Below are 18265 nucleotides of genomic sequence, written 5' to 3'. Positions count from 1 at the left end.
CAGTCCTGGGGCTTAAACTCAGGGCCTAAACACTATCCTTGGGCTCTCTCAAGGCTAGCACTCTACCACTCGACTCATGCTACCACTTCTGACTTTTTCTGTGTATGTGATGCTGAGGAGTTGAACCCAGGGCTTCATGCATGTAGGTAAGCACTGTACCACTGTGGCATGCTCTTGGCCCTCTTCAGAATTATCTATTGTCCTCTTCAGAGGGAAGTCAAGGAAGTCCATATTTTTATTGTAACATTCTTTACAAATAAACGTATCATACCCAGTGTTTTGATTGTCTTGATCTGTTCTTCCTAGTGTATTCGGTCATTCTAGAATTTGTCTTGCTGTCCTTTCCTTTATGCAGTAAAGACAGATTCTGCTTTTAGGGATTTACTTAAAATGCAGTGTGCTTGGGGCCGGGAATGTTGCCTGGTGGTAAAGTGCTTGCCTAGCATACCCAAAGCCCTGGGTTTGATTCCTTGGTACCACATACACAGTAAAAGCCAAAAGTGGTGCTGTGGCTTAAGTGATAGAGTGCTATCCTTGAGAAAGCTCTATCTAGGGCAGTGCCCACAACTTCAAGCCCCAGTACTGGGAAGAACAATACAATATCCTGACTTTTAAACTGATATTTTTAATAGCTGAGAAATGAGTTCACCTGAATTTATGTGCTAGCAGAAGCCAAGAGAATGCAGGATATGTGTTCCCAGGGAGGAGGCAGAGAGGGAAGGAGAGGGCAATGGAAACAATGTTGGGTGTGCCAGCTGAGGGTTAGACATAGGTCAGGGCAGATGGTGTTTGGGATTTATGTAGGGAGAAGTTTGAGGATGGGAGTTTTCAGAGATACCCTGTGACTGCTGTTGCATTTGCCTCCATCTGGCTCAGCTTTCTCCTGAGGCTTTTCTCCCTCATTGTTGTAAGTGGGTAAGCAAAATCCTGAGATTACATACTTCCTTGCTGCTAGCAATAGGAATAATCTCTAAACATGAAGACTATACTGATGGGACCATTTCTTAACCAATCACAGTAGGAAAGAGAAAGTCACACTGAGTGGCTTGCCTTAGAAGGGCCTTGAGGTGATCTACGTTGGAGCGGCAGGCAGGCTGATCCCTTAGGGACCTCATGATTGGCTGTGTCTGAAGCAAAAGCAGAGGGGTAATGGATGCTGGATAGGCAAACAATCAAGCTCGGTATATAAGCCTAAACTGAAGCCTAAACATGAACATCAGCTGACTCCCCTACTCTAGTTTCCTCTCTTTTCTTTCTCCCTTTATTTCACTATTTTTTTTTTTTCTTTCTTTTGGTGCTGGGGATCCAACCTAGGGCCTCATGTATGCCAGGGAAGCACTCTATCTTTCAGCTACACTCAGTGTTAGAGTTGGATAGAGATAGTTTTCTTCTGATGCATTGCAGAATTCTGGTCTGAATAGATTAATACATATGGGATGGTGGTGAGGAAAGCATTCTAGTGTTATCTGCCAGTCACCCAACAGAATAACTTTTTTTAACCTGTCTTGGTGATATAAAAAGTTGGGGGAAAGAGCAAGAGGGAGGTAAGCTGTCCACATAGAAATGACCAGGGAGAGAGTGGACTGGCTTAGTGAACTTGCTCCTGAATGAACTTAGGGAGAAGCCAAATTCTTAAGGAAACAACTTGAGGAAGATGCCTGCTTTTGGACCCACCCATCTTTTCAGCTTTATGGTCTGGTAGTACTGTTGGAGTTTTGTTGTCTTGAACATTATGAATATTAATATAATGAATTCCTTTTTTCCAAGCTGTTCTTTTAGCTTCTATTCATAGAAAAGGTCTTGAATCACTTCAGGGCAGGGAGCTCCCTGGGCTTCTGAGCTTTCTTTCCACTGCCCTTAAATTGCCTCTATCAGAGAACATTTGCCAGGCTTAGACAAAAACTTGCTTCTCCACTGGAGTTCCACTCCCTCTGAATTTCCTGCAGCTCTGATACTACAGGTTCTCTTGTTAGAGAGTGTGCATTTCAATGTAGCTAGAAATACTAAATCAGTTCATTATCTGAACAACTTTGAGCCTATGGAATCACCCATCACCACATCTTGACAACTTGGCAGGAATTTGATTCATAATTGCAGCCCCTCCCATCCTCCATATTTCCTTCAAGATTGTGGCAAAGGGCTGGCCACTGGGGCAACTCTACCCTTCCTCACCATTCAACAGTTGGCCATTATAATGCAATTGCCTTTCACCCCCCCCCCCCAGCCCCCTTGTCAGTCACTATTTCTGTCTGCCTGGATGCTGTGCCTGAACTCAACTCAAGGCTAGCTCTCTACCACTTGAGCCACAGTGCCACTTCCATTTTTCTGGTGGTTTCTTAGAGGTAAGAGTCTCATGGACCTTCGTGCCAGGGGTGCTTTGAGCCCCCATCCTTAGATCTCAGCCTCCTGAGAATCTAGGATTATAGACGCGAGTCACTGGTGCTCCTTTGGCTCTCTTGTTTTTTTTTTTTTTTTTTTTTTTTTTGCCAGTCCTGGGCTTGAGCTCAGGGCCTGAGCACTGTCCTTGGACTTTCTCAAGGCTGGAGCTCTACCACTTGAGCCTCAGCACCACTTCTGGCTTTTTCTATATGTGGTACCGAGGAATCAAACCCGGGTCTTCGTGCATGCTAGGCAAGCACTTTAACCACTAGGCCAAACTCCCAGCCCTCCTTTGGCTCTCTTATTTGTAGCACAACCCTTAAAGGCAACTCACTGTTCTAAAGGCTCTTCCCTCTTTCCTGAGCTGCTGAGGAGCCCCCGCCACAGCTCTACAAATGACTCATGTCTCCAACCCCAGATGCTCTGTCCTTGAATCCTGGGTCTGAATCTCAAGAGGTAGAACCTGCCCCGAGTTCCTGTCTTCCAAGCTCCATTTGTGCTAGAATCACTTCTGTATGGCTGGGTCTCAGCTGTTCCTCTCCAGGACTCATAGCCATCTTCTGGCAGGCAGAAGATGGCTCTCAAGCTGGGCCGCCTCCCTGCTGGCCCCGGGTCCTGGCGCCCCGCCCCCCCCCCCCCCCCCAGCCCCTGCACAGGCAGTGAGATTGGGGTATGGCGCCCTTTCTACTTGGTCACACCATGGCACACTCCTGCTCTCCAGGCTTGGGTCCTCTGCTAAGCCTGCATCGGATCTCCTTTCTCCCCGTCCTGCCTTCCCAAATTGGATTGCTCTTCCGGTGCCTCGCCAGGGTTCGCTTGAGATACTATCCACTCTCCTGCCGCGGCCATTCTTGGCTCCCAGCCCGGCGTTTCCCGCACGCGGGTTCGCGCGGCCACCGTGCTTGAGGAATGGCACCTGAGGACGGAGTCACCCCGTCACCCCGAGGGCAGGCTGCAGGGCGGAGCCGAGGACGAGCCCGTGGCACCCCACCCTCGCGATTCCAACCTCCACCAGTCTTGAGAAAGTTACCAAAGCGCCCAGCCGATTTCCTTTCCTACGCTCCGTGCGGCTGCGTTCTTGGCAACCCCGAGTACACACCCGACGAGGACGCTGCAGGTCGGTCAAAGGCCCGTCCCCTCCTCGGTGTGCCAGGGTCAGGATCGGGCCCTTCGTGGCCTTGGAGAGCTTGGCATCGCAGGTGTCGCGGGGGCAGGGACGGGAGGGGGGGCTCTGAGGGCTCCACCGGGACTTTGTGTTTTCCAAGACCAAATCGGACCCCCGTTCCCCATGTTCCCAGGTGGGAAGAAGTCGGACCGAAGTGAAACTCCGTGAGTCAGCGCCCTGCACCGGGGCCGGGCGAGCCAGCCCGCGAGGCGCCGCCCCTGGGGCGGCTACTCCAGTCCCCGGGGCCGCCCGCCCGCCCGCCCAGAGCGCTTCTCGAGTCCGGCCTGGGATTTGCTGGACGGGCGGCGGACTCGGACCATGGCTGGTTCCGCGGCAGATCCGGAGGCCAAGCTGCTGTCTTTCCAGGAGTTCCGAGCGGTGAACAAGCCGCGCCTCGCCTACGGCTACGGCTCGCGCAGCCTGAGCCAGCTGCGGGAGAGCGAGTTCGGTCGGCTGGCAGGTGAGAGGGGCCGGCGGGGCGAGGGCGTCCGGGCTCACGGAACCCCACACGTGGGAGCGGCGCTGACACCCGCAGGAGGCATTTTGGCAGGGAAGACCGGGAGGGGATGTGTCTGTCCACAAGGCGCACTCATGGCTGTGGGCGCCCGAGGTCCCATTCGTGTAGTGCCAGGACACCCGCTCCATCGAGTTTGCTGTGGGCTGGGAGCGGAGTGGCGGTTCCTCCTGTCCCCCGCTGTGATCGGGAGGCCTAGGATTTCTCCCTCTGCTGCCCGATCCCCGACTCCGAAGGCCCTGAGGCAGCGTGTTACGAAATTAAGGATGTGGCGCGTGCGCTCCAGCGCTGCTCTGCGGGGGCCGGAGTGGCGGAGGGATTCTAAGGCCGGGCTGTCCTCCAGGGCCGGGAAAGCGTGCACCTTGGTTCCTTTGGGATGGCCCACTTGGAACTTCTGCTTTTGAAGCCACTTTTTTTTTTTAATTTTTATTTTTTAAACTTCCCAGAACAACGTACTCTTCCAAGCTGTATTTCAGCCTAGGGACCAGAGAAACTGGCCAGCTGCGCCATTTGAGTGTTTAGAACCGGGGCGAGTCTGTGATCACTTCGTGCCTTGGAGTTCTGCCAGGCTGAACCTGCTGCCTGAATTGCCAATCAAGCTCGATGTCAGCCCATTGCTACACACACGTTCAGGACTTGCCTTTGGACCAGGGACCTGGACTGGAGGGGCTTCCCTGAGCCGCACAACCGCTTGGTGGTGATCAGGCAGGGAAACAGGTGAAGTGGGGCAGGCCACTGGCGAGGGAGCCTGGGTTTCTTGCTGTCCTTCTGCCCATTAGGTGACTGCTCACCTGTCTACGGGGTAAGGGCGGCAGCCCTTGTTTCCTTGTGCTCTGAATGCTATTTGGTTTGTCCGCTTTGGAGGTTTTTTGTTTGTGAGCTGTGGCCTGCTCCACGTGGGTCTCCTGTTTCTAAGTAGTGAGAGGTCGGGAGGGACTCCCCCTCATACCTCCCTGCCCAGCTGTGTCCACCTCACTACCACCCCCATTCTTCCAGGTAGCAGTCTGCTGGGGACACTTTTCTCTCTCTTACTCCTTTTCATTGTGGAAGTTTCTAACCACACAGAAAAGGAATCTGATACTGAACATCACAGGGGCTAAGGGAGGGAGGGAGGAGAGAAGAAAGGAGGGAGGGAGAGAATCTCTCTATCTCTCCTTTTCTGGGAACAAATCCAGAAAGAGCCAGTTTTGTTCCTTGTGTAATTATTTCAGCACCACACCTCCCTCCCTAATCTCTCAAATCCCCTCCAGCTGGCATCCCTCACGCCCACTGGCTGAAAAGTAAAGGTGTGCTCTGCATCTCTCCCTAGTCCTGTCTTTCACTTGGAGGACAGAACTTGTTCTTTCAAGTGCAAATGAAATGTTAAGATGTGGCAGCCAGGACCCCTGAGTGGCCTTCCCGGCTCTTTAACATTTGTGCCTGTGGTAGTGGTGGGTGTCCTTTATTGAGTGTAGTTCTCTGTATTGTGGACAACTTCAGTGGACTAAAACACCTTCCTACCTCTGGGAATATTGGAACTGGCTCACTGTGGGGTTGATGCTTATCTGTTTGCTTTTTTTTTTTTTAACCAGTCCTGGGCCTTGAACTCAGGGCCTGAACACTGTTCTTGGGTTTTCTCAAGTCCAGAGCTCTATCACTTGAGCTACAGTACCACTTCTGGCTTTTTTTCTATGTATATGGTATGGAAGAATTGAACCCTCGTGTTGTGTGCATGCTAGGCAAGCACTGTACCACTAGGCCAAACTCCCAGCCCCTGTTCGTTTGCTTTTTATGATAGAAATGAGTGTGCTGGAGAGAGCTTGTCACAGGAAAGGACTAACCTATCACGACATTTCCCCTTCCCCCAATTATCACCTTCTCTCCTTTCCCTTCCTTCCCTGAAAGCTATCAGTTTGAAATTTTACCTGGACAGGTAGTGGTTTTGGGTAATTAAATGCATAACCTTGATCAGCCAGTTGGTTGAGATTTTCCTTTTTTGTGTGTGGGATTTATTTAATATACAGAGAAGATTTAAGTTGTTCATTTAAAGACAGGTCTTGCTTTATATCTCAGGGTAATCTTGAGCTCACTTTGTAGCTTCTGCTTGCCTTAAACACATTGATCCTCAGCACCTCTTTCTCCCAAATGCTGGGGTTACATGGATGCATCACTATGCCTGGCACTGAAGTAATTCTCGAAGCCTTAAGTTCACCAATAACCATTTACTTGAACAGAGAATGGTCCAAAAGATACCCTCAAATGATCCTTTTGGAAAATCTTAATGCCAGATAGCATTGAGGTAATTTCCCTGCTTTTAACAACAGCTAAAACTGTAGGATGTTTACTGTGTGCTAGATCTGTTGGTCATTTACCCTCATCCCAATCATAGATATAGGGATAGGGCCGCTGACTGGCTGTTAAACCTCTGGTTCATCTAACACAGCTGCACTTCTCCCCCTCCCCCAACCAAATGAACTGTTGGCCCCAATGCCAAGTCAGAGTTTTCCCGAATGGCTTCCTGGTCCAACAGAAGGCTGCTTATGTCTTTCCTGTGCCCTGGGGCTTCCCTGAGCATCACCCTCAATGCCCAGGTAAACAAAAGCATTTCTTTTGGTTTGATAACTTCAAATCCTTATTTATCTAATTTAGCATGTAGACAAACCTTGCCCTGCCTACTTGGAAATGATTCCAACTGCCTTTTTGCTGAAATTAATAAGATAATTCTAAAATTCATATAGAAATATAAAAAACCAGAATGGCCTAAGCAATCTTGAGAAAGAACTAAATTGGAAGATTCACACTTCCTGGCTTCAGAACTTGCTATAAAATTAGATTAATTAGATTAAATCAAGACAGTGAGGTATTGACATACAAACAGTTCCAAAGACAGTTGAATTGTAAATCTAGAAATACACCCATGCATCAATGGCCTGCTTCCTATTGTATTAAAAAAATCACTCAATATTGATTAAAGAGAGAGAAGTAAAAGGGAATAAAAACCATAAGTCATTAGGTCCTTGCTTAGGCACTTATTTATTATGATACCAAAAAATTCAAGAAACAATGGCAATGAAAAGATACATGTTGAATTTCAAAAAAAAATCCCTGTGTATTTTAAGAAAGTGAAAAATGGTGCTGATGGCTTGCCTGTAATCCTAGCTACTCAGGAGGCTGAGTTTTGTTGTTGTTATTGTTGCCAGTCCTGGGGCTTGAACTCAGAAAGCCACAGCTTCTAGCTTTTTCTGTTTATATTGTAGTGAGGAATCAAAACCAGGACTTCATGCATGCTAGGCAAGCATTCTACTACTAAGCCACAGTTCCAGCCTGAAGATCACAGTTTGAAGCCAGGTTGGGTAGAAAAGTCCAAGAGGGGGGCCAGGAGTTTAGCCTAGTGGTAGAGTGCTTGCCTAGCATGCATGAAGACCAGGGTTCAATTCCTCAGTACCACATAAACAGAAAAAACTGGACATGGTGCTGTGGCTCACATGGTAGAACTCTAGCCTTGAGAAAGCCTAAGGACAGAATTCAGGCCCTGAGTTCAAGCCCCAGGACTGGCTTAGAAAAAAAAGTCCAAGACACCCTTACCTCCAATTAGCCAGCAAAAAGCCAGAAATAGAGCTGTGGCTTACTTGGTAGAACAGCAACCGAGAGAAAAAAGCCAAGCAAGAATGCCAAAGCCCAGAGTTCAAGCTCTGATACAAAACAGAGAAAAAAAATGAAAAAGGAAAGGTACAAAACACACATTCACCTAAGAATCTGTACACTAATATTTATAGTAGCGTTATTTATATTAGAGAAAAATAGACGATAAATGTTCCTAAGGTAAATGAATAAACAATATGTTGTATATTCACACTTTCAGCCATAAAAAAGAATGAAGCTTGATACATTGACTACAGTGCAGGTACATTTTAAAAATATGCCAAGTAAAAGAAGGTAGACCTAAAAGGTTTCAAATTGCATGCTTCCATTTATGCAACATGTCCAGAACAAGCAAATTTATTGGGCAGAAAGTTAGATAAGTGATTTCCCCTTGAGACTGGAGATGGGGTGGATGTGATGCTGGTGCAAATGGTGTTGAGTATGAATGTTCTAAAATTAGATACTGCTGGTGGTTGTGCAGCATCACAAATATACTCAAACTCACTGAATGGTATACTTTGAGGATGGACTGTTTTTGGTACGAGCAAAAAACCAGCCTACACAAATACAAAAAAAAATTGTCAAGTGAAGAAAAGAATAAACAGATGATTCACATTGTTTGTGCTTCATCTCAGTTTATTTCATGTCAGCACTTGTAAATAACTAGATGAATGCCCAGCAATTCTTTATTTTAAATCTGTGTTGCTGGATACTGAAATTGCTTTCAACCATAGACAATGTTGTGTTGAATATCTTCCCATGCCAGTCATTTTACAAATGTGTGAATACTTATAAGACAAATATCCAGAAGAGAAATTGTTAGGTCAAAGAACATTTTTTTGCCAGTCCTGGGGCTTGAACTCAGGGCCTGAACACTGTCCTTGGGCTGTCTCAAGGCTAGAGCTCTACCACTTGAACCACAGCACCACTTCTGCCGTTTTCTATGTATGTGGGATCAAACCCGGGTCTTCGTGCATGCTAAGCAAGCACTCTCCCACTAGGCCGACTCCCGGCCCCAAGAATATGTATTTTTTTTTTGCCAGTCCTGGGCCTTGAACTCAGGGCCTGGGCACTATCCTTGGGCTTTCTCAAGGCAAGAGCTCTACCACTTGAGCCACAGCACCATTCCTGGGTTTTTGCTATATATGTGGTACCGAGGAATCAAACCTGGGTCTTCGTGCATGCTAGGGAAGCACTCTACCACTAGGCCAAACTCCCGGCCCAAGAATAGGTATTTTTAAGTAACAGATATTAACAGATGGCTATTGCATAAAGAAATGTTATCAATTTACCCACTACCAGACATGTGCTAAAAGCTTGTTGCTCTGTCCAGCACCACTACATTTAGTATTTAATAGTCTGATTGGCTGCTAAATTGTATGTCTATCCAGAAGAGAGCCTGGAGAGCTATTCACCCTCATCTTTGAGGCCCTGGTAGCTGCCGTAAGATTGAGGGTTGTGGAGCAGTGTGGAAAGAGCAGAACCAGGGCTAAGCTCACAGCAACACAGACAACACCCACAAGGTGGCATGAGTCATGGTGAGAAATGGCTGCATCACCATGTCTGCTGGGCGTCTCCTTTGTGTGGGATGTGCATCCTGGTTCCTAAGAAAGCTGGCCAAATCAGGAATGTTCTCTCAAGGGTAAAGGTCATAAAACAAGCCAGACGCTGGCTCAAGGCTATATATAATCCTAGCTACTCAGGAGAATGAGATCTGAGGATCATGATTCAAAGCCAGCCTGGGCAGGAAAATCTGTGAGATTCACCTTCAGTTAACCACCAGAAAAATGAAGTGGAGCTGTGGCTCAAAGTGGTAGAGCGCTAGCCTTGAGCAAGAAAGCTCAGGGACAATGCCTAGGCCCTGAGTTCAAGTCCCATGACAGACGAAAAAGAAGTCAGAAAACACTTGCATTAAGGACATATTTGGAGACAGGATACCAACAGCCTTGTGTAAAGTTGACTCTTTCTGAATGGGCACTGGTCTGGATCAAACTAGATATAGATGAAATTACTGCACAAATGATAAAAAGTAACTTGTTCATGTGTATATTTCTTATTTTTTTTCCCCAGGAACTGTTTACCTTGATCATGCAGGAGCCACCTTATTCCCCCAGAGCCAGCTCACAAGATTCACTAAGGATCTCATGGAAAATGTTTATGGTAAATAAAGTACACCTACACCAATTTTAGCCTCATATCTGCAGTAGACACATCTGTACTTAATTTGGATTAATTAATGGAAGTCATGCTGGGAATGGTGGCATACACTTATAATTCCAGTACTTGAGACTGAGGCAAGAGAATTGCAAATCCCAGGCTTACATATTGAGTCTCTTGGTCTTAAAAAAAAACAAACAGCCCCCCTCCAAACCCAAGAAAGTTTAAAAAATACTGATCATGAGTCAAGCAAGCAAGCAGTGTCAGATGCATGATCTTCATAGCTGTCTCATGGCTGGAGGTATTTGTGTGCTTGGTTCTTGGAGTTAGTGGATAGAGTCTCTGACCCCCAGTCAGGAAACTTGTAAAGAGGCTCTTGGGTTCTCCTGGCTCTTCTGAGATGACTTCACACATTTGTGTGTGTGTGTGTGTGTGTGTGTGTGTGTGTGTGTATCCTAGTTCTGGTGCTTCAGCTCAAGGTTTGTATACTGTCCTTAGCTTTTTTTTTTTTTTTTGCGCAAGGTCAGACTACCACTTAAGCCACAGCTCTACTCTCAGCTTTTTGTCTGTTGATTAGAGAAAAGAGTCTCATGGACTTTTCTGCCCCAGCTGACTTCCAACTGCAATCCTCAGATCTCAACTATTCTCCTGAGTAGCTAGGATTCCAGGCATGAGCCACAGCTACTTGGCTAAACAGGATTTTTTTGCCTTTACCTCCTGCTGGGATTGTATATGTGTACAACCATACCTAGTCTTTTTTTTTTGAGATAGGGTAACTTTTCCTTCTTTTTCTTTTCCCTCCCTCCCTCTTTTCCTTCCTCCCTCCCTCCCACCCTTCCTTCCTTCCTTCCTTCCTTCCTTCCTTCCTTCCTTCCTTCCTTCCTTCCTTCCTTCCTTCCTCCCTCTCACTGTGGATGGTTCTGAAACATCATCATGGGGGAGGGAAAGTGGAGAAAAATGTGAGAAAGTATATCAATGTTTAAGAAATAATGTACTCTCTACCTGACAAATGTAACTGTAATCCCTCTAAATGTTGCCCTGACCCCCCCCCCAAAGTTAAAAATAATCATTCCATTTCTGCCTCCTGCACAGCTGGGATTAAAGACTTGGGCCATCATGCCCCATAGTCAACATGTTTTTGAAGCTCATTTATGATATAGCCAGCACTTGTTTATTGCCAAATGATTTTTCATTGTATGGATATAGCAGACTTAATTGTTTAGCAATTAATGGGCTTTTATGTTGTTTCTAGAATTTGGCTTTATAAATATACCTGCTATTACCAATTGTGTGTGCAAGTCTTTGTGTGGACTTGAGGTAGATATGTAAGAGTAGAATTTGGGGGTCATATGATAGTATGTATATATTATTTATTTATGGCACTGGGGCTTAAAATCAGGTCCTTGCCCCATTGCTTGACATTTTTGCTCCTAGCTAGTGCTCTACCACTATGCCTCTACTTCTGGCCTTTTTTTTGCTGGTTATTTAGAGATTAGAGTTTTATGGATTTGTCCACTTGGGTTGGCTTCGAACCGTGATTCTCAAATCTCAGACTTCTAAGGAACTAGGATAATAGACATGAGCCACCAGAACCTGGCCTTATGTTTAGCCTTTTGAAAAGTCACTGAAGGTGCACAAAAGGAGAAATCACACCATGACGAAGGCTTTGTCTTTGTAACTCCCCAGGGAACCCTCACAGCCAGAATATCACCAGCAAGCTGACCTATGACACTGTGGAGCAGGTGCGTTACAGGTGAGTGACAGGGACATTTGCCTGAGCTGGTTGCCGAGGCAGATAGAATTCTGTCCTAGTGCAAAGAGGGTGGGTGCTCAAGAGCCCCACATGCACAGGAAGGCCAAAGTGCAAGATGGGGCAGACAAGAGGCACAAGCAGGTGGCTCTGAGCAGGTGTCACTGGCAAGGAGGGAGCCAGGTTATGAAGTTCTATTTTATGAAAAAAGAAAAGCATTATCACCTTGATTTTTCTCCTCACAAAATATGTTAGCAGTTATTTTGTTTTCACTACATTCTCCTTTCGCCCCTCTTTGATAGTATTTGCATCTTACAGAGCTCCTTATCTTTTTGGAAATAATTGGAAATGATTGTGGGAAATGATTTTCTGATGCTCCCCAAGGTATCCTGAACCAATACGGGTTTGAGTTAGTTCACATTTGAACATGGTGCAGTTTTACAACCAGGCTGATAATGTAAAACAGGAAGACAACTTAAAAGTCTAGATGGAACTGGGGAGGAAAAGGTGTTGTAAACTGACAGTAAGGTCCCTGTAGATTTGTCATGTCTGATCAGAGATGGTGAGGTGAGGTGACAGTGCCTATTTGGAACCCATCTCTTCCCAACACTTCCTCTAGCCCTACCCTAACTTCATAGCTACAGCAAAGCTTATCTGGATGGTTTTCTAACCATTAAAGTAATGATAGAGCCAGCCACTGGTAGAACCTGTCTCTAATCCTAGCTATTCAAGAGGCTGAGATCCAGAGGAGGACAGTTTGAAGCGAGCGAGCCCAGGCAAAAAAAGTCTGAAAGATCCCATCTCCAAAACAGCCAGCAAAAAAATTGGACTCGAGATGTGGCTTGAGTGGTAGGGTCCCAGCTTTGAGCAATAAAGAGCTGAGCAAGGGGATGAGACCTTTAATCCCACTTCATAAAAAGAAAAAAAAATGATGCTAGCCTGGGTGACACTGTGCTTCTTCCAGGATCCTAGCTCACTTCCATACCACTCTGGATGACTACAGCGTGATCTTCACTTCCGGGAGCACGGCTGCCCTGAAGCTGGTAGCAGAGACCTTTCCCTGGGTTTCTTGCCAGGGGAGCAACGGCAGTCGATTCTGTTACCTCACGGATAATCACACCTCTGTGGTGGGCATGAGGACGGTACTTGCAGCCAGGAGCATCCCATCTACTCCCGTCAGGCCAGAGGACCTGTGCTTGGTGCGAGAAAGAGAGGAAATGGACAGCCACTCCAGCTGTCAGCTTTCACATCTCTTCTGTTACCCAGCTCAGAGTAACTTTTCAGGAACCAAATACCCGCTCTCCTGGATTGAGGACATCAAGTCTGGGCGGATGAGTCCTGTGAACTTGCCTGGCAAGTGGTTTGTGCTATTGGATGCAGCCTCCTATGTAAGCACCTCGCCTCTGGACCTGTCCACTCACCAGGCAGACTTTATTCCTATCTCATTTTATAAGATCTTTGGGTTCCCTACTGGCCTGGGTGCTCTGCTGGTCAATAATCGTGTGGCTCCTCTATTGAAGAAAGGCTACTTCGGAGGAGGGACCGCTGCTGCCTACCTTGCAGGAGCAGACTTCTACATTCCAAGGTCATCGGTGGCTGAAAGGTAACTGTGACACTGGAGTGGCTGGTGTTCTTCCCCAAGGCAGATCTGTCATGCAGTCTATGGGATTGTGCAAGGGCAGTTCAGGGACAGTGAGTCAGAGCTGTTGAACACTTCTGGTGGGAACAGGCTGGCAACAGGACGACTGCATGGTAGTCGCTATGGCTGACTAAGGGGACTCTGCCCTCAAGTGTTGGCTTCTCCCTAATGGTAAAGGAGCAGGCTTGCAGATAAAAGTTGTAAGCTGGAGAGGTGAACACTCTGTAGGAAAGTAAGGAGAGAAGGCAGCAGCTTTTGATTTCACATTACTGAGCATGGTGGTATATGCCTGTAATCCAAGCTACTCAGGAGGCAGAGTGTATCAGAGTCTAAGGTAGGGCAAAACTAATGCAATATCCTATCTGAAAAGCAAGCTATAAGGAAATAGTCCTGTGTGAAACAAAGGGTGATGTTGATCAAGGTGCATTGTACAGATAGACACGTAGAATTCAAGCCCCTTCGCACAGTTATTTAAAATTTTTTTTTGTAAAAGTACAGAGGGTATGATGCAAGTGAAGAAATGTTTGCTTAGCAGGTTGAGGCTCTTGAATTCAATATCTAGTACTGAAAAATGAAACCAAAACAAACCAAGAAAATCAGCAGTAATCAACAGTGATTTTAAAAGACGATGCTCTTTGGAACAAGCATGCACCTAACAGCACACTCATTTCTACAGCTTTGCGCATCATCTCCATGTTAGTAGGAACACTCAGCTAAGCCATCAGACCTGTGGGGAGTACCAGTATCAGCCTCTCAGTCCCGGTCGGCTACTCATCCTCATAGACCTGCACTGGCTCGTTGGCTCATGCAGATTCCTTAGGCTGCAGCCTATAGTGTGGGCTCTATGAGAAACCTTCAAATGGTGGTAGGGGCCATAAGGCCAGGTACATGAGAGGTAAAACTGGCACTGAGCTGGAGTTTTGCTGCTCCAGCCATGGTAGATCCCATGGAGCTGGGGTGGGGAATTCACCATCATGATGGTGCTTGAGAAAACCAGGCTTGGTGGAAAGGTAGCTTGGATCCTGCACAGGTGCAGGTGCAGACTCAGGGTCATGCAGACGGAAACATATTCTGGAAGTAGAGTCAGTGAGGTTCTGGAGCAGGACTGCCGGGGTATGGATCTCCTCTACTGCACAGCTGGAGAGCATGTGGCTTGATGTGTACCTCGTGTTTATTTTGTGGGGGCATCGTCCTTGTAGTGCTAATGCAGGTAAAGCACTAGTCAGAGGGGTCATTGAGCTGTGTTATGGCTATTTGAACTTTTATTTCTTATTTTTTTTTTGTAATATGGAGTTTGAACTCAGGCACTCACACTTGTTAGGTAGACATTCTACCACTTGAGCTATGCTTCCACCTCTTTTTAGCTGTAATTATTTTGCTTCAAGGTATTAGACTTGTGTTTTTGCCCGTGGCCAGTTTCAGATCCCAGTTCTACTTCCAGCCCCCAGCTTACCTGGGCTCACAAACATGCAACACCTTTTCTGGCTTATTGATTAAAGTAGAGTCTTATTAACTTTTGGTCCAGGTTGGCCTTGAACCAAAAGCCCTCTGATCTGTACCTCTGAAATAATTGGAATTGCAGGCATGTTACCTCACTGACTTCTCTTTCATTTAAGATTTCTCCATAGTTGGGGAAATTCTAACACAGGAATGTTAATATAAAATCTTTTATTTTATTTTTTTGCCAGTCTTGGGCTTAGGTCAGGGCCTGAGCACTATCCTTGGATTTTTCTCAAGGCTAGAACTCTACCACTGGAGCCTCAGCACCACTTCTGGCTTTTTCTAAGTATGTGGTACCAAGGAATTGAACCCAGGTCTTCGTACATGCTAGGCAGGCACTCTACCACTAGGCCAAACTCCCAGCCCAATATAAAATCTTTTAAATCCCAAGTATTATGATTTACAATATAGCAAAACCAAATGAGAAAAAAAATGACAGGCACAACAAAGAAAAAGTAGCAGAACAGAGATACAAACTTAATTTGGCCACTAAGAGTACCTGAAGTCCAGAGAAAATGGGCAGTTCATTGGGGGTCAGAGCCCGCTGGACTTCTCCTTTGATTTGGGTAGATCACTTTATAGCATGCACACACCAAGACACTCAGACAGCAGAATATATTTATTTATCACTATAAGCCTAATTTCTTTCTTATAGACTCCAGGACTAGAATTCAAAGACATGTCATTCAATCCTAATGCTTATTGAACTTGGACCTGGACCTTGTTCCAAACCTGCATTTCATCATTCAATGAAATATATTTTCTTTAGAAGAAAATAAATCTCCTCTTTCATTCTAAGCAACAGTCTATTAACTATTAACAGACTTTTGATCAAGTCTCCTGTTTCTGTATCCTGGTTCAGTGGGGTTCAGTCCTTCTGGTCTGCAGAGGGATGTGGGCAAGATTTTTTGTGTAACAAGGCCCATGTCCTTAGGAGGGCAGTGTTTCATAAAGCAACCAAGGGGAGTGATTCATGCATCAGCACTCAGTTTACAGTGAAATCTGCATTGCATACCACAAAATTCAGCTTGTTCTCTCACCTCATGTCTATAGGTTTGAAGATGGAACCATCTCATTCCTTGATGTAGTAGCCTTAAAACATGGATTTGATGTCCTAGAGCATCTCACAGGTCAGTGTACCTTTGTGTCCATATGGAATTAGCTCTACCTCTTGTTACCCATGTCTTGGACGGAGATCTTGACCAATGAAGTTCCAATGAAGGAGACAATGTCTTTACAAGGAAGTGGCACAGATGTACGGTTAAATGGGTTTTGGGGGGTGGGGGAGGGGTGTGGAGGCATGTGTTGGAGGTTTCTTTGCTTTGCCAGCTGAATGATTGTAATAAATGGGACCATTTCCATCCAGAGATTAACAGTGGTACAGCATGGAAGCACTGACCCTGGTGTCTTGTCTGGGAATGGTTACAGATCCCAAGATAACCCAACTTTCCACTGGCTGGACTCTCTGTACAGCCCCATGGGAGAGCTGATGACAAGTCTAATACTTTCCACGATAGAGCAGCTGCTCAGAGAGGTTAAATGTTTTCTCAGGCTAGCAAGCTGCTAACAGGAAGCACTGGGATTTTAATGTAGGACCAACTAATGCCTGACATCCAACCACTGTGTCTACTGCCAGTCTTTCATGCTGCTTGGCTTCCTTCCTCACAAGTGCTTGGGGTTGTAGGCAGGTGTTAGGGGCATTGAGCAGAGGTTGACACACACAGACACACAGACATATAGCATTTCTGTATTGTGGGGATAGATACAAGTATGTGACTAGAGGAACTTGTGTCTAGTGAGCCTGGCATAGGCCACAGTGCTGTGTGCTTAGGGGTCCCTTATAGACAGAGCTTTTAGGATTCAAGTGTTGCATATCAGGTAGCATCTCTTTTTCTCTCTCAGCTATCAGGCTAAGAGATCCATTCATGTATTCAGCCCCAGTCCACCACTGGGGAAAATGGGACTCAATGAAGGGTGGGAGAGTCACCTCATGGTAAAGCAGGAAGAAGGGAAGAGAGAATAAAGGCGAATAATGGAAACAAGCACTTTCCAAGGAGGGGTATCACAGGATATCTAAACCATAGGTAGCAGGGTCTAATAAGCCAGACACTTTTGAAAGCCACAGTGAACAATATCAGCCTAGAAATGGGAAATCATGGGCTTTTCTATTATATTGCTTTTTTAATTAAAAAATTTATTAACATTGATTTTTACATCATATTTCAAATGACATGTTTAACAAGCAAGCATTCAAGAAGGGAATCTCTGTATACAATCACTGGCACTTAGATTTTAGAACATAATTAAAATTAGGCTGAAGGTGTGTATGTCATAGATACATATTAATCTATATAATAAAACATTATGTCTATAGAGTCATACATTTTATGTCAATGTAGTTATGTTTATATTTCCAATACCATGTCCATAACCTTGGGTAAGCAAATATTGAATCCTCGCTCTTGTACTGTTTGGATCTAATAGCCATATACTAAGGATACCATGTGCCTTTTGTTCCTTTGGTCTTGACTTATCTCACTCAACATGAATCGCTCTAGCTTCATCCACTTCCCAGTGAAAGCTATTATTTTATCTTGTCTGTGTATTATATTGCTTTTTAAAAAAGATAGAGCTTCAGCACTGAGGAGAAAAAGCTAAACAAGAGTATGAGGTCCTGGGTTCAAGCTCCAGAACCCACACAAAACAAATAAATAACATAAATAAAAAATAAAAAAGAGGATACCAAGTTCCTATGGGAAATTTGTCCAGAAACAGCAAAGATGAACCATAGACCTTACTCTGTCACAAAGGTGACAGCATGCCATATTCACAAGCAGAATCATTACTATGAGGTTCAAGTTGGACCAGCTGTCATCACCTTGTTCTCTTAAAAAGCAAGCTAGTGAATTTCACATCCAGTTTGAGTCTCTCTTTGGTTTGCAGGTGGCATGGAGAATATAAAGCAGCACACCTTCACGCTGGCCCAGTACACCTACACTATGCTGTCTTCCCTCCGCTACTGCAATGGAGCCCCCGTGGTTCGAATCTACAGTGACTCTGAGTTCAGCAACCCTGACGTTCAGGGCCCCATCATTAACTTCAATGTCTTGGATGACGAGGGAGGTTTCATCGGCTATTCCCAGGTATGGATTCTTTTCTATCTCTCGGACTTTTTGTTGTTGTTGTTTTTTAAATACTTTGTTATAATGCATTTTAATAAAATCACACACTTGGGTCTGACAAAATAGCCACCCAAATAGCTAAAAGTGTGTATTTGGGGGCTGGTAGTTTGGCCTAGTGGTAGCGTGTTTGCCTAGCATGCATGAAGACCCGGGTTCGATTCCTTGGTACCACATACATAGAAAAAAGCCGGAAATGGTGCTGAGGCTCAAGTGGTAGAGCTCTAGCCTTGAGAAAGGCCAAGGACAGTGCTTAGGCCCTAAGCTCAAGCCCAGGACCGGCAAAAAAAAAAAAGTGTGTATTTGGTACATGTGTGCCTGTTGCAAATTTCTAGGTAGATTTCTGCTAATTGAGACAGCT

At 45.7% G+C, this 18265-nt stretch overlaps 1 protein-coding gene across 1 annotated transcript in view; it reads left to right on the top strand.

The window, feature by feature from the left end:
- The first annotated feature begins 3654 nt into the window (after positions 1–3654).
- Mocos (molybdenum cofactor sulfurase) overlaps positions 3655–18265 on the top strand; it is a 35791-nt gene continuing 21180 nt past the window's right edge. Inside the window, exons 1-6 of the mRNA XM_090353238.1 lie at positions 3655–4004; positions 9750–9839; positions 11523–11589; positions 12551–13189; positions 15779–15855; positions 17669–17868. Coding sequence (XP_090209364.1) covers positions 3863–4004; positions 9750–9839; positions 11523–11589; positions 12551–13189; positions 15779–15855; positions 17669–17868 — 1215 coding nt within the window. The 5' untranslated portion in view covers positions 3655–3862. The remainder of the gene's footprint in view (positions 4005–9749; positions 9840–11522; positions 11590–12550; positions 13190–15778; positions 15856–17668; positions 17869–18265) is intronic.

The sequence above is a fragment of the Megascapheus bottae genome, chromosome 19 (assembly GCF_031878675.1).
Source record: "Megascapheus bottae isolate mThoBot1 chromosome 19, mThoBot2.hap1, whole genome shotgun sequence".
In the NCBI taxonomy this organism is placed as follows: Eukaryota; Metazoa; Chordata; class Mammalia; order Rodentia; family Geomyidae; genus Megascapheus; species Megascapheus bottae.
This window is presented reverse-complemented; position numbering and strand designations above follow the sequence as displayed.